The 24,924-nt window shown below is 29.8% G+C and overlaps 3 protein-coding genes across 3 annotated transcripts in view; 1 reads left to right on the plus strand and 2 right to left on the minus strand.

Annotated features, from left to right (window-relative positions):
* Positions 1-3,567: 3,567 nt before the first annotated feature.
* LOC134725452 (intraflagellar transport protein 27 homolog) lies at positions 3,568-10,085 on the minus strand. Its single transcript, XM_063589274.1, has 7 exons — positions 9,947-10,085; positions 7,944-8,023; positions 7,149-7,208; positions 6,244-6,303; positions 5,015-5,132; positions 4,532-4,641; positions 3,568-3,742 (listed from the first exon to the last, which is right to left on the minus strand). The coding sequence occupies exons 1-7, from the start codon at positions 9,981-9,983 to the stop codon at positions 3,644-3,646; spliced, it is 564 nt and encodes a 187-aa protein (XP_063445344.1). The 5' UTR covers positions 9,984-10,085; the 3' UTR covers positions 3,568-3,643.
* A 26-nt stretch (positions 10,086-10,111) lies between these two features.
* On the plus strand, positions 10,112-16,280 carry LOC134725451 (histone-lysine N-methyltransferase EHMT1-like). The gene has a single exon (XM_063589273.1). It carries the CDS (start codon positions 10,556-10,558, stop codon positions 11,543-11,545), a length of 990 nt encoding a protein of 329 aa, XP_063445343.1. The 5' UTR covers positions 10,112-10,555; the 3' UTR covers positions 11,546-16,280.
* Positions 16,281-20,215: 3,935 nt separating this feature from the next.
* Positions 20,216-24,924, minus strand: part of LOC134725453 (serine/threonine-protein kinase/endoribonuclease IRE1-like) — a 30,324-nt gene continuing 25,615 nt past the window's right edge. The window contains exons 20-22 of the mRNA XM_063589275.1: positions 24,499-24,622; positions 24,027-24,094; positions 20,216-23,204 (exon numbers count right to left, since the gene is read on the minus strand). Coding sequence (XP_063445345.1) covers positions 23,031-23,204; positions 24,027-24,094; positions 24,499-24,622 — 366 coding nt within the window. The 3' untranslated portion in view covers positions 20,216-23,030. The remainder of the gene's footprint in view (positions 23,205-24,026; positions 24,095-24,498; positions 24,623-24,924) is intronic.

A 24,924-nucleotide genomic window follows, 5' to 3' on the forward strand; every position in this document is an offset into this window, starting at 1 on the left:
TATTCTAAACAACAAATATAGTTGACATATTGATTTAAGTTTAAGAGGAACGACCAAAACACAAACGCTTTTAAACACTAAGCATTGAACCGGGAAAAGAGATCAAGGTCAAATAAAACCTGCGAGAATGACATGCACATCATAAAATATTGCCATACAACAAATATAGTTGACATATTGCATACTGTAAGAAAAAAGAGCAAATCTAAAAAAAAACTTCACTAGACCACTAAACCATGAAAATGAGGTAAAGGTCAGATGACACCTACTATCTATAAAAGTACACCTTTCAATCATTCCATACACTAAATATAGTAAACTATTTGCATACTGTATGCGAAAAACAGACCAAAACACAAAAAACTTAGCCAAAACCCTTGAACCATGAAATTGAGGCCAAGGTCAGATGAATCCTGCCTGTTAGACATGTACACCTTACAATTATTCCATACAACGAATATACTAGACCTATCGCTTATAGTATCTGAGATGTGGACTGGACCACAAAAGCTTAATCTTGTTCACTGATCTATGAGATGAGGTCAAATTCAAGTGGAAACTGTCTGACGGGCACGAGGACCTTGCAAGGTCGGCACATACCAAATATGGTTATCCTATTACTCATAATAAGAGAGAAATTAACATTTAAAAAAATTACTATTTTTCAAATAGTCACTGAACCATGAAAATGAAGTCAAGGACAATGGACATGTGACAGAATGAAACTTCGTAACATGATGCATCTATATACAAAATATTTAGCATCCAGGTCTACCACCTTCTAAAATGTAAAGCTTTAAAGCAGTTAGCTAATGCCGCCGTATCCGCTGCATCACTATCCCTATTAACAAGCTTTCTGGGACAAAAGTGGAAGGCTCGACAAAATAAACAAAAACTTCCAAACATAAGGTATCTACATTCAAAGTATGAAACCTCCAAGACTTCTGTCTGCTGAAGTATAAACTTTTACACGAGTAGGTAATGCCATCTCAATCACTGAATTGTAATGTTATGCATGAGAGACAATTATGAAAAAAAAATCGTTATTTTGTATAAGACATTATCCATTTTAAGAGTTAAATTTTGCTCTGAGTATAATTTTAAATGGCATAAGAAAGCTTCTTTACATGTCTGGTCAAATTTTCATGAATTTCTGACAAATTTTTTGGGGCCTAAAAAACTTTAACCTTTAACTGTTTCTTAATGCTAAACTGTATGAGATACTCAGCCTGTTGATCATAGAAAATCTTCTGTCCAAGTTTCATAAAATTCCATAAAAGATTTATGAAGTTATTGCTGTTCGAAAAATCTTAAATTGAGGTCGGAGCCTAAATATTGAAGAGGCAACAAATGGAATGATAGCTTCAGTCACAAGTTCTGTTAGATGTTATTCTCACAATGGTGTCAGACTGAATAAAAAAAATTACAAACTCAATCTAAAATTCTCCAAAATAGATTAATGTACCAAAATCAGGTTCAGATCTGCACTTAGTGGCAGGAGCATACAAATATTTCATTGGGACTGTTTGAGGCTATTTTCACAGTCATTATACAAAATAATGAGGGAGCAGTAACAAAACAGTTTATTAAATGTTATGTACATGTGGGATTTGTATCAGTTCTCGCCTGGGCATACATAATTAACTTTATCAATGAAACTATGTTAGCATTTAAAACATTGCAAAAACTTTGTGAAAACATAAAATTCATGGAAATTTACATATATTTGAAATCAATAATGGAAATAGAATGCAGGAAAAGTTTATTTTTTAACATGACATCACACAGTTTAGGAAATTGATATATTGTTTGTCTGCTTAATACTAGTATCCTGTGGCAAATTTTTAGTAATATTCAGGAAAGAACTATTGATTGATTGTTATTTTTTTTAACATCAAGTGGCAATTGTTTCATGCAAGTTCAGTACGAAAAAAAATAGAAAATAGATATAGGAAGATGTGGTGTGAGAACATTTAGAAATTAATCAATCAGAATATTAAAAGTGACAAATGATTTCATCAAAATTGGCATTGGGCAATTATATAAAGCATTGTGTTTAACCATGAAACATTTCAAACTAACAACTTACATGTCTTCTTTAAATGTTTACTTTCTGGGATTATATCCCTTGAAAAAAAAACAGAAATCTAATGAAATTGAAGCTTTCAGGTTAATGAGATGATAACTTTAAAAAGTTTGATCTGAGAATCTTTCTTGATCTTAATTTGTTTCCAACTTATAACTGTATTTTAGAATTATGTGCCTTTGAGATAAATTTAATCATAATATTAATACATAAGTACACAATGTGGAATTCACCATACTAGTTAGAAGAACCATCTATTTTACTTTTCCTATCAAATAATTCTCAATATTTTTTATGATTACTATTATCTTTAATATTATAAGACACTTCATAAACCAATATTACTTCATTTGGATTGGTAAAAAGAAAACTAATATGTCAACAATGGCCCCACTTGAAAAAAAAATTTGTGTGATTCATCAAGCATTCAAAGCAATTCATGTTCATTGAATGTTAATTTTTCCCAGCACCAATATTTTTTAAAATAGGGATTCATGTTGGCTTCACAAATACTACTTACGGATCGATTCTTATTGAAATCCTTGAAAATGTTTTTTTTTTCTTTTTAATAGATTATCATTTTTTATCAACATTTCAAGTTTTTACAACAATTTTGACATCAAGGATAAAATTGGAATGCATGTTGTGCTGTTATATCATTTTTTATTGAAATCCTCACACATAAAAAAAGATGTTTCTCAAAATTTATGTTTATTTCCTCACAAAAACTAAACTTTACCCTTTAATTGATATCAAGAAGTAATTGGGAAAAGCCTTTTTCATCTATAGATATATATTTCAATTTTCATTGAACTCATATGTTTTGTTGTAGTAAGCATTCAGTATAAGTTTCATAACATTTGGTTGGGGCAAACTTAAGTTAAAGAACAGAAACTAAAAATGCAGCCATTTTTCATTTGTAAAGAGGTATAACTCTACAACAGTGACACCTTCAAAATTCGAACTGGATCAGTGTTTAGTTGTAGTAACATTTAGTATAAGTTTCATAACATTTGGTTGAGGCAAACAAGTGAAAAATCTTAGTACCCACTACTCTACAGCTGAGGCATAAAAATTTATGGTATATATTACCCACAAATTATTAAAAAATCAATTTTTGTCAAGGAGAATCTATTTGAATAGCATATAATAATTTAAATGTCAAGGATTGTGGAAATTCTAGCACAAGCAGATGTTTTTCACAGTTCTAGAATTTTGAACAAACACTATCAAATTTTAATTTTACAGCAATATTTATCCATTTCACAAAAGATGAGAGACCTTTGTTTTCTTAGGGAATTTAATGCATACTAAACGATTTTTCTAGCTCCAACTTTTTGGGGGCCAGAGCAGCCTTTGCCAGTACATCAAAATTTGTAAAGCAGTTGATGCAATCTTGATATATCATACAACATATAAGTGCAACCGAACAAGACACACACTCACTGGTCAATGAGGCCATAGTAATGAAAACTATAAACTGTAGTGAATGTATTTTACTACATAATAACAGAAGTTGGACGGAATGTAATAAATTAATTGGAATGTTTCTGATGATCATGTAAGTGTTTTAAATGTTTCTATCTTTTCCTGATATAGTTTGTAGAATTCATTAGCCAGGTAGTAAAATGAACCATCCACATTCTGCATTTCTTTCTACAATAACAAAAAAAACACAGCATAATTATCTACATATTCACATGCACTTTTTTTTTGACTTAGAAATAGATTATTGGAAGCTTTTCCCAACAATAAGAATAATAGATCATTAACTGTAAAAAGCATAAGGTGTATACATAAATAACAACAATTTTATGAAAAACTAGAAATCAAAAATGAAAATATGTAAAAACAGCATTTACATGTTGTTGTTCTTTGACCAAATAGACACAGGAAGGTTCAACCATGAAATGAAGAGATTCCATTTTCATCAAGATCAATACAGTGTCATGTGTGAAAATAAAAAAATAACTAAATATATATTGCCAAATAAGTACAGTATGTGAACTCATGATCCTGCATCTTGTGGATACTGTTAACGTATATTTTGGCATCACACATACAAAACATCTTTATATGAAACCCTTTGGTTGTGCATTGATTGATACTTTAGTTTGGGAAACATGATTCAGTTATTAGGTACAGTTGGCTTTGATCTAACTATCAGTACAATGCAGCAGCTGTGAGTTATCTTATTTTCGTTTTTCTTATTCATTGTTTTTATGGTAGTTGTTTTTGTGCATAAGAACTTTTGAGTTAAGCCAATTCCAACTTATTTTTATAGTTTGTTCTTATGCTGTGCTGTCACACCTCAGTCCTAGGTTAGGGGAGGGTTCAGGACTAAAAAAGTAGAAATCAAAACAGCTTGCTTTTTAAACTGAGAAAGTAGATATTTTTGTTATAACCCCTTGTTAAATTTTACATCTAAAAGTCTCTAATACTTACTGCTGAGCATTCAAAATATTTGAGACCATTTGAGTTTGCAAATTCCTGACCAGCTTTAGGACTTATTAATCTTCTCTGATCTAAATCTATTTTGTTTGCTACTAAAACACCTGTAAAAAAATAATAAACAAAATGTTTTATAATATTCATTTTATTTCCATTCGAATTCTATTTATCAGTTATTTATGAACAAATGTTCAGTCCAACAAGTCTAATTTTAAAGCTGCAAATCTAACTTTCAAACAAAAACCAAAAAATTCCAAAAAGATTTGTAAGTTTAAATATTGTCTCAAAACAGAGCCTGTAAAAGAGTATTTCATGACACCATTTTACTGTTAAATCACTGATTGTAGGTACAAAATGATGCTGTTTTAAATAAATTAGTTATAATTTTACTATGCTTATACTTGAAATTTTTAAGGAGAGCGAATCAAATCTAGTCATGCTTGGCTTCTACAAATGCACTCTTATCGTATCATATACCTGGTAGATGTACATCTGGTTTTTGTGACCGCACTCTTTCTAACCATTTTGCACAACTAGAAAATGAAGTTTCACTAGTGACATCATATACAACCATGATAACATTAGGGTGATCCCACTGAAAAATATCAAGAATAAAGCTCTATTAAACAATCATTTACATTTTCTTTAAACCAAAAAAGATAATAGTTTACCATTAAATCATCTGAGTTATCTCCCATGATAAATTATTTTATTGAATAAGAAAAATATGATTTGTCAAACTTCAATCAGACAAACACAAAATATTTAAAGTAAAAGACCCACAAATGATCTGATTTTGTATCTTAAATTTGTTTATTCATTTAAACCTCTGAATCAAGATTAATCTTTAACTGCACTGTTTGTTGTGTTATTCCATTGTCTAATCCAATGGATATCCCACACTAAAGTAAATACTTGTTTCTGCATAACTAGCTAATATGTGTGTAAATGTTATTTATGATATATTCAAAACATTTCTGAACTAAACTGTACTAAATCTAAGACCTATAAAGTTACAATATTATGAAAATTCACAGTATTTTGAGAAAAAAGTAAAATCACAAAAATACTGAACTCAGAGGAAAATCAATACGGAAAGTCCATAATCACATGGCAAAATTAAATAACAAAACGCATCAAAAACGAATAAACAAGAACTGTCATATTCCTGACTTGGTACAGGCATTTTCAAATGTAAAAAATGGTGGATTAAACCTGGTTCTATAGCGCTAACCCTTACCATACATGTAAATGCACAATTTAACCAGTAAGTCTAGCATCATATGCATGTGAGAGACATTCCCATGAGCTAGAAATGTGCTGACTTACTGGTTTATAGAATGGTTATGATGGTAAAAGCATAACTGACATACAGGTTTCAGTAACTTAGCAAAATCTGAATTCTGCAATGTTTTTCTCTTTGTTTGTTTCACAAATACACATTTAAGTAACTGAGGTTGTTTATTCAGAACTCCTGGTTTTTGCAAACAATATATTTTATAAAAGGCCATGTGTCCACCTTTAGATTCCATACTTATTGATTGTGTTGTTGGATTGACGTCTCAATGATTATTACCTTTTATCGTCTTTCATTCACTTGACTCCCACTATAAAAATTAACTTCTGTAAAATTACAATTATGGTAAGGAATTTTTCTCACTCATAACATATATATAATTTTATTTTATATATACATATGTACTTACAAATTTCTGTACTAAATCGGAAAATATTTCTTTTCCAGCTGAATCATTCATAAAGAGTTCCTGCACAAAAATGAACATATAAATACATATATTATATAAAACATACACAATCCACAAAACAAGGTCTGAAATAATAATGTCTGATTGTGTTTGGTCGCCAAGTATCTTAATAGAAGTAGCTATTATTACACTCGATACTAGTTTGTTCCATTATAAAAATAGATGGACAAAGGTGGTTATACATTGTAGTACCATTCTAAAATAACATGGTCAATAGTTTATGTTCATAAATGCATGTTTTGTTTTACTTAATCATGCTTGCCTAAAAATCCTCACCAATTTTACACATGTGACATGTTGGGTCCATGAAAACTAGCTCTTGTTTTGTGTAAATTGAGTTTTATTTTGTGTGTGTTTAGTTTATCATTGTGGTTGTTGAATAATGAACACTATTAATGGAATTTCAGAAAATGCTGCATACTTAAATAATGCTACAAAAATGTAAGATGTGATTTTTTAAATTTTGCTAAAACATATCCTTATGAATTCTTTGCATGTATCTAAAAAACATGATGAAAGCATCCCCAAATTTTTGAATTTAAAAAAAAAAGTTTCAGAGTTTTGAGTAAGCATGGCGAGAGAGGCGAAATCAATTCTCTTGATAAATTAAATATGCTTTAAAATAAATATATATACTTCTCATGAAACTTTTACACAATGATTGTTCAAGGCATGCGCTGAATATGCTGTTGTTTGATTTAAAGGATGCATAAACTTATTTGTTATTATATAAAAAAATTTTCACAGTTGTTTAAGTGTGTAGGATTACACATGAAGTTCTAAATAGATAACAATACATGTAAAATTTATTATTTTGTTAATAATAAGATAAGAATATAACTTACAACTGTATCTTTGGTATCTGGTATATTGACATGTTTCACCATTAGTTCTACACCAGTTGTCTGAAAATAAAAGATTTCAAATTGAACTTACATACTCATTGAAAATGTCAAATTATCCACCATTAAGCAAGGCTGACCTTAGATTCTCGTCCTTTTTTATGTCCAACTTAATGTTGTACTCCCCCTTCTTTTGTCTCTCTGTGATATGGATGTTTGACAATTATTAATTGGAAAGAATCATCAAATAATTAACTAATTGTATTTGTATATTTTGGACATTTTAAACTTCAAAAGTTATTTAGTATCATTTATATACGTTTATATTAAAATTATATTCATTCATGATATGATGTCATAGATTTATGTATTACTTTTCATACCACATTTGTGAATTTATGCTTATTGATAATTTGGTGATTTTTTCTGCCTTAAACCAGATAAATTATATTTCATTTTAAATTATCCTTATAAATGTATGTATACTGTCATAACTGTAGTGTACAAAGGATAAGTATAGAAATTTGGTCACCTCAACTTCTATTCAGCAGTGAAAATTTGCAAAGGGAACAAGCAAATGTTCTATTTTATTTCCATGACTATGTACATATAAGATATTATTTAAACCTGTAATGTTTGAAATTTTGGTATAACCATGATAACTACTAAATGGCAGATTTTCTAATTTACTACAACTAAAGTAATTTATATTGATTAATGTGTTTATATTTTAGATAATGCATGAAATTTTAAATGAATTTACTTGATAAGTTCCAGCCTAACAAATTATAAACTTACTACTGTGTAATTCTTAGGAAAGTGTGATCCATCGCTGTGAAAAACTTGGCATATGGAGCTCTTTCCTACAGAAGAATCACCTGAAAAAAAATTATGTGTAAGAGATATTTGTCAAATTGATAAATATTTAAAACTTGTGCTCAGTTTCATCTATGTACTATTCATATACCAGTTACAAGTTAACTATCTAAAAAAACAAATTCAAAGGATGAGTTTGTTTAACAAGAGGCTCTAAAGAGCCTGTGTCACTCACCTTGGTTTGTGCATTTTATACAAAGGACACAGATGGATTCATGACAAAATAGGGCTCTTCACGGTTAGTTTGGCCATATTGAATAGGGGGCAGATTTTTTGGAAGGAGGTGGAAATAGTATGAAAGTATGGGAAATCCTATGTGTGTTTCCAAGCAACAGCACTGTTTTAATGATGTTTTCCCATATTTTTCACACCATTTTTACCTCTATTATGAAAGTCTGCCCCCTATCCAATATGGCCACACTAACCGTGAAGAGCCCTATTGTGATTTGCTGTTGGTGATGTGTTTGTAGATCTTACTAAACTGAACAATCTTGCTACTTACAATTATCTCTATCTATTATGAAATCAGCCCAAAATGTGATAGTGGAAAATATTTTGTAACAAAAAATTACAAAAATTTACCAAATTTATGAAAATTGACTATAAAGGGCAATAACTCCTTATGGGGTCAATAGACAACCTGAGTTCAATGCATTTGCGTCTAAAAAAAACCTCTGGTTTTAGTGAACATCATTCCTGCATTTAAGTGCGTTGTCACTTCCATACCAATGTTGAGCGAGTGGTTGAAAAACTATAGATCTATATTGTATGAATTATGCGGCAAACTGAATTCTCATAATTGGCATTCAGCACTGTTTTCATTAGAGAATTGTGATTAAATACCTACAAAACACCTATTATTTTTAGTTTATTCCACACAATGACGATCACTTTGACGCTTGATAAACGTTAACAGTGTACATGGTGTAGGGACCCTCTATCTGGTAAATGACGTCACAAAGGCGCGCATAATTGATGAGTTTTTTCCAGTAAGGGATGAACTCTAAAGTGGTCTATTGACCACTTTTATCATGTTGACTTATTTGTAGCTCTTACTTTGCTGTACATCATGTACATTTTTGCTGTTACATTGAATTATTGAATTTAATTTTTAATCATTCCAAATTAATTTTCCATGAATAAATCCTAGCAGTTAATCAAAATGATTTCCAAAATGAAATTCTTACTTTTTAGAAATAACAAGTTACAATGAAATGTAACTGTTTCCTGATTCCGAATTTTCCCGTCAAAAAAACACATGGCTTTCAACAATTGTAAACATAGCATTTAATTTGTGATCATGGATTACAGCATTAATTAATTTAATTTGGATATAGATATTCAACTTAAGGTACAGTTAAAGCAATGTTTTTACTTTCTTCTGGATTATACCTACTTTGAAAGATCAGCTTAAAAAATAAAGCTTTTAGAAAAACATTCGTATTTTTGTCTATTAAAATCCAGTATAAAATTCAAGTAATTCAACATTAGTTTTTTTAAGTTTACAAAAAAATACCATAAAATATTCGTAATTTTTAATATATTTTTGATGGTACGAGATTGCAGTGGTACGACTTCCCAGTGGTATGAGTTAACTTTTTTGGTATGAGTTAACATGGTACGAGTTAACTTGCTTCCTTGAAAAAGTATTTAGTCTATGTGTGGTCTTACACTGTAAACAGTTTTAATGAGTGAGCATGACCTCTAGTATTATTAGATGTTGCTAAAGTAAACAGGTTTACCAGTCGATGTCATCTATACCATGAAACGCTTTGTAGACTTGTATCATATCATTCCTATCCCTACGATATTCCAAAATTGGCAAACCCAATGAACATGTAGAACATTTATCTTTAAAAGTAAAATAAGGGCATTGTTGTATTGAAATTATACTTTTTTGCATAAATGGTGGACTCTCAACTTACCAACGATTATACATTTTGCTCTTAAACAAGTTGGCATGGTGTATTTTGATGGTAATGTTGTTATCAAAATACTAAATTTTCAATGTTTTGGTAAATGGCAAGGAATGTACGAATAGTTTGTATTGGACATTTTGATTGGATCATTCGTCCTCAGTTGACCAATCACAAAGTTTGTTCTTCACAAGCACTTGTTCACTTAACCGGAAATCAACATCAAAATACTCTGCAACTAATTTGTGGGTTTGGTCACCTTGTTTAGTTTGATTAACCGCACAGGAAAAACGTATATCCTGTTTTTGAATGAAATCATGAAATTATCCTATTAAAAAATTGATATATGCATCGATTTCATGGAAAGGTTTGCACGGACAATCACATATTCGCCAAATTTATCGATTATTGAAACACGAACCCAGAACATTGATTGAAATATGAAACCCGGGTAGGGATTATGCTTGAAGATCACATTTCAGTGTAGTGCAGTAGTGACGTAAGCTTCATGCGTAGTGTATTGATGTAATCACAATTGTAAAAAAGTTACTTTAAACTATAAACTGATGTTCATGAAATAGTGCAAAAGAATTGTCAATAGATCTCAATACAGCAACAATGTTAAGTCGAGTTGAACGTGTGTCTCGTGAAGACTATAGTACATTCCAGCCAAAATCAGCTGATAACATGAAAAATGAAGGTATTTTAGTGACTGGGTCATTCCAGGCTATAAACTTTTATAATCAGTCACATATTTTCTTTGATCTCTACATGGCAGTTATTTCTGGCCATGCACAAAATGTTAGGAATATATTGTTGTCTCACCCAGATGCTGATTTCAACATTCTAGTGAAAGGGGCAACTGTTTTGTCACTGTCCCTTTATAAGCGACATTTTGATATCTTTAATTTGTTAATGCGACATTCTGAAAGGAGAGGTAAAACTTGTTTAAACACCGTCAGTAAGGATGAATTAAATAGAAGAGAACCTCCTTTAATTACAGCATGTAGGATGCATTTTACTGAAGGAGTTATTTCCCTGGTGAATGCAGGAGCTGATATTGATGCCCAAGATAATTTTGGACATACAGCCCTATGGGTGGCCGCTAGACAGCAAATGCCAGATCTTGTGGAATATTTAATAGTCAATGGTGCTAGTGTAAATATTACAGACCGATATAACTACACGCCCCTCATTACTGCCATGATGTACAAGGTGACATCTCACATTACTAAAGCACTTGTGCTAAATGGAAGTAATTTAGATGGACCAAGAGTAGTGTCCTCATACCAAAACAGTCCTTTATTCTGGGCTTCTAAATATAAAGACTTTGAGATGATGAGATTGATTCTTTTAGCAGGAGTTCCAATGTGGCTTATACGATGTGTAAAACATTCATTACATGATGCCACAGGAAGAAATGCTGCGGCTATAGGCTATCTGGATGATTTTACAAGAAATGCACCATCGCTAAAACAAATATGTCGAAGGATATTGAGAACAGCAGTCAGTGAAAGTTGTAAAGGAAAATATTTTGGACAAAACATTGAAACATTACCACTTCCACAAATTTTGAAATGTTATTTATTGTTAAAAGTAGAAAATTAGAAAGACTTTTTTGTGTACATGTATTTGGTGTGTATATAAGACTTAAAGTAAATGTAAGTACATTGTATAGTGTAAGTGTATTAAACTATTACATGTATTTCTTTTGTGATGATCAATATGGTTTGTTTTTTCACAACAAACATCCAGTTTGAATTCATTAAAATTATAGTTATACATGTTATACTTGTACATACGTGTACAGCAAATGGTACAGTATTAGAATGATTAGTGGTACATGTTGTAATAGAAATTTTCATACATCATGTAGATTTGTCCCTTAAACAGGTTTAACATTGTTTTTATTTACATTATTTAGGTGAATCTTATACATGATATATACAATGTACATTGTACACATATATATAAGAAAATTTGTAAGTTTTAGTTGTGAAAAACTCAAACTGAATAAAAAAATAATCTTTCACAGTTTCACTTTGCTTCATTAGATTTGTTTGTGGCAGCTTTTATTATCTGAAGACTTCCACAAGGGGTCATATTTATATTTAGATGACCGTTTACCTTGTATACACATTTTAATCAATCAACTAAATGTACATTTGGCATGTTTGGTTGTAACTGTTCCAAGTGGAATGCTAGCCCAGGCACTATATACAAATGTAATTACAATTTTTTCCTAAAAGTAAAGTTGAATCAAAATTGTTTAAATGTTTTATTGACATGAGCTTATGATTTGTAATACAGAAATTGAATTCTCTATAAAACAATGAAACTTTACATAACAATATATTACAATAGTTAAAAGTACCAAAACTATTCATGCTATTAAAAGGCAAATATTTGAATGGATACTAAAAGGTCACAGGACATGGCCCCATACAGTAAGTAGCTTAGTCTTCAGATTTTCATGCTGTGGTAAACAAATCATGGAAAGAAAAATGAAAGATCTTACTTTATTCTAACATTATTTAGGCAGCAACCATTTGATTTTCGGGGGGGTTATGGATTTTTTTCTGTACAATCTATTTTTTGGCGACAAGTCAGAAATTATGAAAAGAGTCATTTAAATATTGTTTCTGTGTATTACACATGCTTAAAAAAATAACAGCTACATGTACAATACTGTCGGGTCAGTATACTGCAATGTAATAGTTGAATTAGGTTTTGGTTCTAATTTATTATTTCTCTCAGCTTGTACAATTTATACACTTCAATGCTTACATGTGTGTGTGTGTGTGTTAGGGCTTTAACACCGCTATGTGGCCAAATATTAATGGAAATCTTGTGTGTACAGAGGCTTGTGTAAAACTTTCAGTATCCCCTATAAACAAGTCTGAAAATTAAAGTTAGTCAATATTTCTATAATCGTCATATTTATAGTCGTGATAGTCATGACTCATGATAGTGTGGCTTACAAAAAGAGCTTGCTTGAAGAGTTGAAAATTTATTTATACATAAAAAACATATGTTCCAGAATAGAAGGCCTGTAGACATAAATGATGTACATCTTTGTTACTGTAAGAGTATAAAACATTCTGTACATGCTGCAAATGTAGGGGAAGCGTGCTTCCTGTACATAAACATGTATACAAAATGTTATGTACATGTATTTAGCAGTCATTTTACGATAAAGCAATTAATATTTTTTCTTATTTTTGCTTATTATTTTAACATGTTTAACATAGTACTAGTCCTACATGAATATGGACATTAAACAATTGTATACCTGTGCACACAAACTTTTATCAACTGTACAAAAATTGATTAAAGGCATGAAGTGATAATGGATTAATGGATATGAAATTTTCTTTATCATCAATTTGATTTTTTCATGCGAAGTTTATGAAGTTATTCATTTTAGGCGTGAAAGGAAATCTTTTAATAAAAACAATATATCAAATTTAACTTATTTTTTTCGAAAACCATCATACCTTCATATTTATTATCATCTCTGTAACAATGTGTAATATCTGTAAAATTGCATGTTTTATACCATATTTTTGCATGTGATATACAATGTACATGTATTGCAGTAGAACTAATTCTTGTTGGTGATATCAATAAGGTGTACAAATGTACTTGAATTATCAACAATTTTTTATTATAAAAATACCTTCAAACCTGAAAATATAATTCCTATTAATTTTTCAAACTTTATGATTTTCAAATAATTTTGTGTGTGCAATTATTGCCTTCTGGTTGTATTGTGCCAAAGAATCAAAGACATATTTTGTTTATCATGCTAAAGGTTTACTGTGATAGAATTTAACTGCATAGTACTACATGTACTAGTGCACACACATTTTTCTTGTGTAAAAGTTGCCAAAGATATTGAATACAAATCAGATAATAAGAATAATAATTTCTATATATTTTTCTCATTATTTCATGTTTGTACAAATGATTATAAAAATAAGAAGAGTCACTTTGAACTCATACTATTTCAAGTTTGGAAAAAGATTATTCAATTAAATGCTTACATTGTAATGAAAGGTATTTTTCCCCTACAATTTGAGTTATACAGTGTAGGGTAGTGAAAGGGTAAAAAACATAGAAATTTAAGTTTCCCTGAAATTATTGCATTGCAGCATGAGTTAAACTGATTCATGGTTATATATAAATGTGAAATTACATCATATCATATGTAATTTACAATGTATAAGGTAAATACACATATATGGTACTTATTATCTATCATCTAGACTACATGGAACATGTATAAATCTAAGTATGAATTTTGCATTACATGTTGTATTTTGTGTGTGACGTGCATTGCTGTCTTGCAGATGAATGTTTCAGAGTGTAGTCATCTATGTATTTCATCAGAATGTAGTAGGATAGATAACTCAGCTGAATTTGTTATACATTAGTATACAATTTATTTTATATTCAAGTTAGATCAACACTGTTAAATTGATCACACACAAATGAGTATATATGGGGATGCCATTTATTGTGGAATGCATTTTACTTATTTTATTATTATGGTATGGTTTAATTTGAAAACATTTGATTTTCAAGGAAATACAAATATTTATTTTAAATTATTATATTCCAGTAATTCACATGACATAGACATGCAATGTATTTATGTAGGAATAAAAGAATCTTATCTTGTGCAAAAATAAGTCAAACTTATATCTTTGTATGAGAGAGAATAATTTAGTTAACAGTTTGAACACACTTTGTAAGATCTGAAGAGCACATGTACATGAAAGTGATCATTGTTTGTAGAAATACTGTTTTGATACTTTAACTTACAAATTTTATGGAAATTTCACCTAGTTTTTTTAACGGTTTACAGCTTTAATTTCTATAAACATACATATTTACATGTACCAATTAGATAATACATGTTAAAATCATCTTGCTACATTGTACATGACAAATTCCATTTTCTGTTACACAGTGAATTGAGTAACAATATATAAATGTACGTTTTACCATTCTCATCCCCCTATTTGTTCGCATGTGGTGATAGAAAAATTATGACCAAATTATGCAGGGAACACAAAACTGTATATGTGTAAAAAGAAATACCATAATAAAATTTTGGTTGCCGTCAATAATGTTTGAAATTATATTCTAGCACAAGTCTGACTTATAATTTATTTAAAAGTTATTTATTATTTTGTTTTATTTGTAAGTGTGTATTTTGGATTGTTTTCATTGTTTTGTTTGCAGTGTTATGTTTGAGTTTGAATGTTATTGTGAAGTTGTTGTTTTCATATTTAGTTCTTCCATGTTACCATGGTTACAGTACAGGTAATCCATGAGTATGGATATAAACATGGTTTAAGATAATTAAATTATCTAAAATACAACATGTCTATGTTTTCTATCTCATGCTTTTTTTTTAAAAATGTTTGTCATGTTTATATTCTTTAAACATGTTAAAAGAGTAACCAGATTAAGCATGTTTCTGATGACTTTCAAAGTTTCAGACTGTTAAAAAAGCAGTCTTTGATTACAATGTTTTTTTATATTATAATTCATTAAAACACAATAACGAGAAACAATTTGTATACATTTAATTTCATTTTTTTTTTTTTTTTGGAATGACATTCAATGTTAGAAAATCTTTTCATTATAATATTTGTTCCTTGGCGGAAGATTTAGATTGGCTTTTGGAATTTTGATAAAATCCTCATATTTGATAATCAAATGTAGCTCATTACATCCTTTTTCAAATTTCAATTTGGACATGTTCATGATGTTCTAGTGATTTTTTTTTTAACTTTTCAATGTATATTGATCCAGACCTCTTGTTATCAATGATTGCAGTGATTTTTTACAAGCTGTTCAATGGCTATTTATTATATATAAGCTTTCTGATTTTTTTAGTTTAAAAGATTTTCAAATGGGGTGTTTTTGAGATGTGCAAAAAAAATGATATGACAGATTTTGTGTAGTAGTGAATTTAATTTCAAGTTAAAATGGTCACTTATTGTTTTCTTACTATAGTTGTTATGGTAACTGTTTTCATAAATGTGACCGGTTGTTTTTTATTTTAAAAGGACCAATTATTTTTGTTATTTTACAAGCCTTCATTAATATTTCACATGTGCAAAATGTACGATGTTTGCTGATAACGAATTTTTAATCTAGTCAATGTGATTATTTTGCAACATGGTTAGATGTATTTGTATGGTTTTATAATAATTGTAACATGTGAACGTATTTATTCTGGGAGCTGTACAATTATTTTGAATTCGAAACAAATGGTGCTTAAATTGTCACATTTTAAATGTGGAAATAAACTTTGTTATTAAAAGATTTTTGTTTATACTATTGATTGCCACAAGTACACTAGAACTGCAGTTTTGAAAAGAGTGGATAAAAAAATGCTGTATGACTGCCAATGAGACAACTCTCTACCAGATACCAAATGGATTATATAAGTTCACTTTTCAACATCCTTCATGGAACAAAAATTATCCTGAATTGTACATCCTTTGTTCAATGAAAATTGCTTATGATGAGCAAATATTAAAGTACTTCTTATAGCGAATCAAATGAAAGTTTTCCACAGAGTCGTCTGCTCTTTACCAAGGTATTTAAACTTTTGCCAGTTTACCTGTCCCATTGAATCAATACAACAGGTATTGTTCTCCATGGTTCTCTGTGTAGTTTATTCACTTGGACATTTAAATTTCTTCTAGGAGAAATCTATCACTCATTGATTAATTTGCCTGACCAAAAAAATATATCTTCTTTGTTGATTGAAATACATGTATAAACTCACATAAACTGCATGTGATACGGTATTTATTCAATATCAATAATATATATTCAATCTGTTCAATATAAGCACTGATTTAATTATATAAAGTTTATGTAAAGTACTGCATGCATTTATGTTTCAAAGAATCTGCATGTTTTTCATGGTTCTTCAGTTATAAAGAATACATTTATAAGTTTTTATTTGTGAACAGACTAAAAAATAGCAAATTTTAATAGGTAAAATGTTGAAATTTGATCAGAAATCAACTTTTAATTTTTAAATCAGTGTTTAAATCAAACAAATTGAAAATGTGTTAATGATTTAATAAATATAACATCACATGCAGTTTAATAATCACATATTTGTACATGTATTTCCATCATTGACAGTTCAATTTTTTGTTCAGGTAAATTAATCAGTCAGTGATAGATTTCTCTTGCAAGAAATTTAAAGGTCCCATTGTATAAACTAAACAGAGAACAAAAGGTGTTGTATTTGTTAGATGGGACAATAGAACTTACAAAAGTTTAAATGGACAGGTAACTTGCAGGTGAATCTGTAGAAAACTATGATAGGCTTCGCAATAATAACATTGGGACATTCGTAAAAAGCTGAGTGGGTTTTGAAATATCAGTTTATTCTTCAAAGTTATGATAATAACTGTTCTTGGTGATTGGGTGAATCAAGGTAAAAAGTTAAGGTAGATGAATTGTAAAATAGGTAACACAGGGTTGATCGAGTCTGAACACCGTTAAATGCATTCACTTTGAATAAGATGAATCTGAACAGAAGTCTCAGTCAATGTTTTGTGTTTTTGGCAGAATCTATATATACTACTATGGATTCATTTATTTTCGTAGATACCAATTTTGATGGATTGAGGAAAACTTACAAGTTCATTGACATTTAACTACATGGTTTTGGCATAGTCTGCATACAGGTCTATAGAAAATTGGTATTCGCTGAACATTTAACTTCATGGTTTTGCCATAGTCTGTATACAAGTCTATAGAAAATTGTTATTCGCTGAACATTTAATTTGTGGTTCACCTGTACCCACAAAAGCCAATGAAAATTGGTATCCAAGGAATAATGATGAACTCACAGTATAGGGAAACTATGATCATCAAAAAAGATCTACAAATAAACTACCAAAGCAGAACTCATCAGTAAAATCCTTACAGCAGTTATTTCCCGGTCTAAAAATAAATCGATATAAATGCTGAAATAGTCTTGACTTTTCATATAGAAATTATTGCTCTATAATGATTTATTTTATTGTGGCATCAATGGTGGAAATACATAGGTCATTGCTCTAGAGTCTGACTGTGTGTTCTTCAATCTCACATAGATAATAAGCCAATATTATACCAGTATTTTCATTATAGAAATTAGATTTATCTGCAAATGAAATATATGATGCATATTCCAAGTGTTCCAAGGAAAAAAATACTTTCTGAAAATCCAGTCTGAAATTTAAATGTGCAAGTTTTGGGGTTTGTAACTAGGTAATACTGTTAAGCATACTGTGACAATGGTTGTAGTATGGGAAACAAGAAAATACTATCTGGTGGCAGTGTTGTAAAATTAGGTGTAAGACCTTGATGCTTCATACCTTGTGTTAAAAAGTTTAGCTGTCATATTCATATGTCCATTGTCCTCAACCTCCTTTTCATGGTTTAGCAACTGCTTGAATAAAAATTCATTTTTTTCATCATGTGAATTTCTCACTTATTATGATTAATAGAATAACTTTTTTTGGAAAATGGGTTACTTGCAATGTCAATATGTTCGTCCTGAAAGGGTTCACCTGAATTCTGACATTTCATTGATCAATGATTAAGGTTGAAGTACATGATAAGTTAGTAGATATAGGAAGTGTAGTATGAGTGCCAATGAGACAACTCTCCATCCAAGTAGCAATTTATAAAAGTGCACCATTAAAGATCAAGGTATCACCTTCAACACGGATCCTTGGCACACACCGAACAGCAAGCCATAAAGGGCCCCAAAAATTACTAGTGTACATCCATTCAAATGGAAAAACAAAAGGTCTAATCTATATAAAAACAATAATGAGAAACAATTATGAACCACATGAACAGACCACAACCACTGAACATCAGATTTCTGCAGATGATTAGGTATTTATCTGATACTATAACTATTTGCAGTAGGTCATCTTTATGTGGTGTATAGAATGATTGAAAGGGATATATGTCAGTCTGGCAGGTTCCATCTGCCCATGATCTCATTTGCATGGTTCATTGGTCAATGTTAAGTTTTTGTAATTTGGTTTGTTTTTCAAGCACTGTAAGCAATAGCTATAGGTCAACTATATTTGGTGTATAGAACGATTGTATACAGGTCTTTCTTGCTTGTATCATCTAACCTTGACCCCATTTTCTTTAAGACTTTAATCAATGGTCAGTAAATCAGTATTTAGACTGCGCTCTCTTGTTTTTTCGTCGAGCCTGCAACTTTTGTTGCAGAAAGCTCGACATAGGGTAGTGATCCAGCGGCAGCAGCATTAGCTAACTTTTTTAAAGCTTTATATTTTAGAAGGTGAAAAACCTGGATGCTTCATAATTTGTATATAGATGCCTCATGTTACAAAGTTTCTGTCATTCACTTGTCAAATGTCCTCGACCTCATTTTCATGGTTCAGTGACCTCTTGAAAAAAAAGTTCAGATTTTTTGTAATGTTGAATTCTCTCTTATTGTAAGTAATAGGATAATTATATTTGGTATGTGAGTACCATGCAAGGTCCTCATGCCTGTCAGACAGTTTTCACTTGACCTCTACCTCATGTCATGGATCAGTGAACAGTTTAAGTTTTGATGGTCAAGTCCATATCTCAGATACTATAGGCAATAGGGCTAGTATATTCAGTGTATGGAAGGACTGTAAGGTGTACATGTCCAACTGGCAGGTGTCATCTGACCTTGACCTCATTTTCATGGTTCAGTGGTCAAGTTAAATTTTGAGTGTTAGTCTTTTTATCTAATACTATATGCCATAGGTCAACTATATTTGGTGTATGGAAATATTTAGAGATCTATATGTCAGTCGTGCAGGTTTTATTTGACCTCAATCTCATTTTCACCGTTCGTTGCTCAGTGTTCAGTTTTTGTGTTTTGGTCTATTTGAACGTAATAGGTCAACTATATTTGTTGTATGGAAGCATTGTTAGCTGTACATGTCTGCATGGCATGGTTCATCTGACCTTGACCTCATTTTCATGGTTCATTGGTCTTTTGTTTAGTTATCTTGCATGTCTTGGTTAATGTTAAGTTTATGTGACAGTTTTTAATAAAGCTTTATACTTAGGACTATCAACATAATATCAATGATTAGTAAAGAAGGCGAGACATTTCAGGGTGTGCACTCTTGTTTTATTTTTTAGAGTGGGGCTTCAGTTATAGATGGACATTGCATAGAATCATCCATTAAAAATTTATAAATAGATATTGATAGAAATAACCAGTTTCATTTCAACAGAATTTTATTCTTCATCTGCATGTAACAAAATATAGGAATGTTTCTACATGTATATGAAATAATGACATGATTATGTAAAAGAATTACAAATATGACTATGTGTACATTTTGATGAAAATGTCATGTATCAGTAATTGTTAAAAGTACATTCTCAAACCATCATAAGAATTTTGTTCAGTTTTCTTTAAAAAACAAAATTAATGGACATAAGAGTTTATGACATTTGAGAATGTTTACAGGGATACAGGACACAATAACTGGCTCTAATGGCAGTGTTAATATGAATCAAGTAATGATTGAAATAAAACAAAAATAATGATAAATTACAATGAAAGGTAACACAAAATATGCCAAAACAAGATGTACATTTACAGGATAGCAAGAAACCATCACCATTCAATGAATCTTAGAACTTTCTAATAAGCCATTTTTAAATATTATGTTTAACTGTAAAACAACCAAATTTTAGAATTTTGTTTACTAGATATGGTTCTGTGATGTAAAATGTGCATTTAAAGGATTCATATCACACATTTTGTTCATAGACACAGACCTTATCTATTAGACATGCAAATATTGCATAAGGAGCAAATACACCAATGCAGTGTTGATATAATAACATAACAAATAAAGAAACTTCAATAAATAATAATGATAATAATATATTAATCTATTCAGCAAATAACAAATAAATTACATTAGAATACGCAAACATCGGCGTCAAAATCTTATTTCAGAGTTCATAATTTACATTTTGTAGTAAATTTGTAACATAAAACATTATATACATTTTACATATATAAAAACCTAATCATTAAAAAAGCCTGTTAACCTATGCACAACAGATATTTAAGAGCACCTCAAACCAGTTACTTTAGTTACAGAAACATTTACGGTTTTGGCTGCCGTTCAATGAACTTTTAAATCTTTCTGCAGAGAGCTTCACTGAAAAGACAATATCTGTCGTAATGCCTATCTAGTTCAAGTAATCAATATAAACATGATTATATTTGTATGATTAAACTAACGCATAATATCTAGAGATTACTTAGGCAACATTAAACAGAAACAACCAAGATGTACCTTGAGTTATTGATCACTGATGCTACCACCATAACAATTATTCAATGAACAGGAAATTGATGAGCAATGGATGTGAAAACTCATCACACTGTATTATATCAATTTCAAGTACCTCTGGTACAAAGTATCTTTCTTACCCATTATACACTACTAACAAAAAATCCACATACAAAATATTCCTCACCTGTCACCCATATTGAAACTTCTGTTAAAACTTCAACTTAACTACTTAATCTGACAACTTCAGGGTGTATATAAGGTCAAAATAACATGACATATGCTACTTTCAACAAATTTAAATACAAATGTTGTTGATTTGTAATACAAAGATAGGATGAAACAGGACCTTATTCTAAACTGGACTACTTTAATGATAAAATGATGATTAGTTCAAGTGATACTTCCTTGCTGACAAGGTCTCAATATAAACAGCCAATCTAGAACAAAAATTGTCTTCCATTGTAAAGTCGAGTTGAGACATAAAGCACCTTGCAATTGTCAACATTGTTCCAGACATGAGTTGTGGGAGGCAAAACTAAGAATTATATTATTTTAATAAACAGTGGCAAATACTATGGATTTGTTTATTTTTGTAGATACGAACTTTCCTAGATTGAGGAAAATTGTACTTTTGTGGTTTTGCAAAAGTTTGCATACTAGCATATAGAAAATTTGTCGTTTGTAGAACAGTTAATTTGTGGTTTGCCGTTGCCTATAAAAATAACAAAAATTGATATCCTACATAATAATGAATCCACAGCAACTAAGCAAAAGTCAATATATGATACATGTATTAAAAATAAGGCAAGCATAACAAATTTTTTAATATCATGATTTCTATAGTTAAAAGATACATATTTTGATAAGAGCAAATTATCACAGTATTTGAAGAAACATTATGCAATTATATGAATCCTTATGACACACTTTGGTAACATATTACAAGTAACAACTCAAATAAAAGTTGTAAAGTCAATCTATAGGCGGACTATGGGTAACATAAATATGAAATTTTGCATAATGAGTGAAAACAGTTTTGAAAAGGAAATTAATTTATTGTCATTTATAAAAGTCTTTATTCTAACATTATGTATTAAAGTCTTCACCAAAAATTCCATGTTTTACATTTTATACAAGAAAAAGTAAATAATTATCTTAACAGCAAATTATCTATGGTGATAAAGAGACAATATTTTAGCTGTAAAAAGTTTCTAAAAATAGAATAAAAAATTCTCTTCAAAATTTCAATCACATATCAGAGCTAGTTTACCAAGCTGATCTGATTTAAATTTCTTAAGCTACCATTTTTTCATTAATGATATATTTTTTTTTATTAAAATCTTCCTGATACATTCTTAAATCGATGTAATTACCTCATTGTAAAGCTATATTTCATGATTGCATTTCTTTCAAGTAAGAAGATTTGGATACTAGGAAAAAAGTATTAATTTCGCCATGATTAAACTGAAAGTTTAAAACTTATAACAACAAAAATTATCATAAATGAAAACACTTGAAATTCAATGAGTTGTATTTGTTATATTGATTAAAAATTGGAAAACCATGAGACATTAAAATAAGCATTATATAAACTTTTTTTGAATGATGTCTTACAACCACAATTTTGTGTTTTATAATTTGATATCTAACAATTCATATTTTACCAATATTAAAATAAGTCTTTTCACAATTATTTTATAAAGAATTAGAATGAATCTTTATTCAATATAGTAATATTGCTGAAAGACACGTTCATATTGACAACAACGTAAGGCATTATAGGTATGTATTAACAACTTAGGGAAACGGGAGGTGAAATATTGTACAAACTGGTCAGGAATAGCACCAAGTGATCTCTTTAAATCTTCAGGCAACTCTCTGTAGTGATGTTTCTGAAAAAAAAAAAAGTAATAACTTTTATTCAAAATCTTCAAATGTTCACTTTACAAAATATGCAGTAATAAAAGAAGAATGTGTCTGCGGACACTAATGTCCCTATTAAGAATATAAAAAAGGGGCATAACTCTAGAAGAGTAAATGACTTATAACCCAAATTCAAAACTCTGTCTGCTAGTTTAAGTTCTTAGAATTGTGTATGAGTTTAATGACAAAATTTGGAAGAGGAAAACTTAAGTAAAAGTGTTGAAATGAAAAAAAATGCAATTTATTAAGTTATGAAGGGGGCATAATTCTAGAATGATAGGTGACTCACTGCCCAATTTCAAACTATGTTTGCAAGTTTTGGTTCTTAGTATTGTATATGAGCTTTATAGAATTTGCAAACTATCAGTGTGGAGAGGAAAAACAGACAGATATACAGATTGAAAAACAGAAAGCTGGAAAAGCAGACGAAAGAACAGTCATGAGTAATATCTAATGCACCCGTTGCCCACATTATTAAAGAATAAAAGGGAAAATGGCTGATTACCAGAGTGATCTTAATATTTAATATTTAGTCAGAAATCCAAGCTTAGGAAATCTCCATGGTCATATATATTTCAAATTTTAAAATTTAAAAAAAATTTAAAACAAAATTAGGAATTATTCTTTGTAGGTCATCATTCTGTTGGATGCTGGTTTGATTGGCCTTGGAATAATAGAAACACTTCTGACAAAGATGTAAAATGCATGATAATTATGTTACTGTGATTATAGAGAAGAAACGTCACATCAGAATAATTTCACAACAACAAAAAAACAATTAAATTCCTTACTTTGTTTCTCATGGCTCTCAACAAATCTCTGATATTTTCTCCTTTGTATGTTCTAAATTTTCTGAGATCTACAAAAATAGACAACAGCGTAATACTCAAATAAATCATTTGTATGACATATCTGTGGAATATAGATAATTTTATTTTATGACAACTTTTGTTTCTTTTTGTTTACTTTTGTTGTTTGAACTTTACTAATCTAAAACATAAAGCTTATCAAAGCATTATCATATATTCAAATACAAGTGTTAAGCACTTACAGATCAAGTTAACCTAACACAGGTTAAAAATAATGACAATGGAGTAAAAACAAAATTTTTATAAAACATAAGACTGTTTTCAAGTATATCGATTTACACCAAAAGTATCTTTTAAACTTAATTTCCTGAATTTTAAATATAATTTGTATATTAATAAAAAACTAAAACAATGTTACACTTTTTCAATCATTTCTTTTAATGTGAGTATTTACCATTCTGTAATTCCTCGCTGATATGCTTTCTCCAGTCAAACTTGACAACTTCCAAACCTTTTTCTTCTAAACAAATAAGAACTTCACTATCCACAGTTTCTTTCTCTATTCTGTCACTCACATCCTGTTAAAAAAGAACATATATGTTATAAATAAGGCTGTGTTGGTTTCTCCTATCAATCTTTTCACATTTGTTATGTCATCGCCTTTTGTTAACCTTACTGTATGTTTTTTTCTCATTGTTGAAGGCCATACAGTACCTATAACTGCTTACATCTTCTTTATTTGACGTACGGTGGATTGTTTTTTATAATACCACAAAATAATTGATGGTCAAAAGTGACTGAAATGCTCACCCAAAAATCATCTCATTAGACCTAATTCTTACAAATGTTTGATTCAAACAGTTCTTTTTTCAGTGAGGTT

This window comes from Mytilus trossulus, chromosome 7, assembly GCF_036588685.1.
Source record: "Mytilus trossulus isolate FHL-02 chromosome 7, PNRI_Mtr1.1.1.hap1, whole genome shotgun sequence".
Classification (NCBI taxonomy): domain Eukaryota; kingdom Metazoa; phylum Mollusca; class Bivalvia; order Mytilida; family Mytilidae; genus Mytilus; species Mytilus trossulus.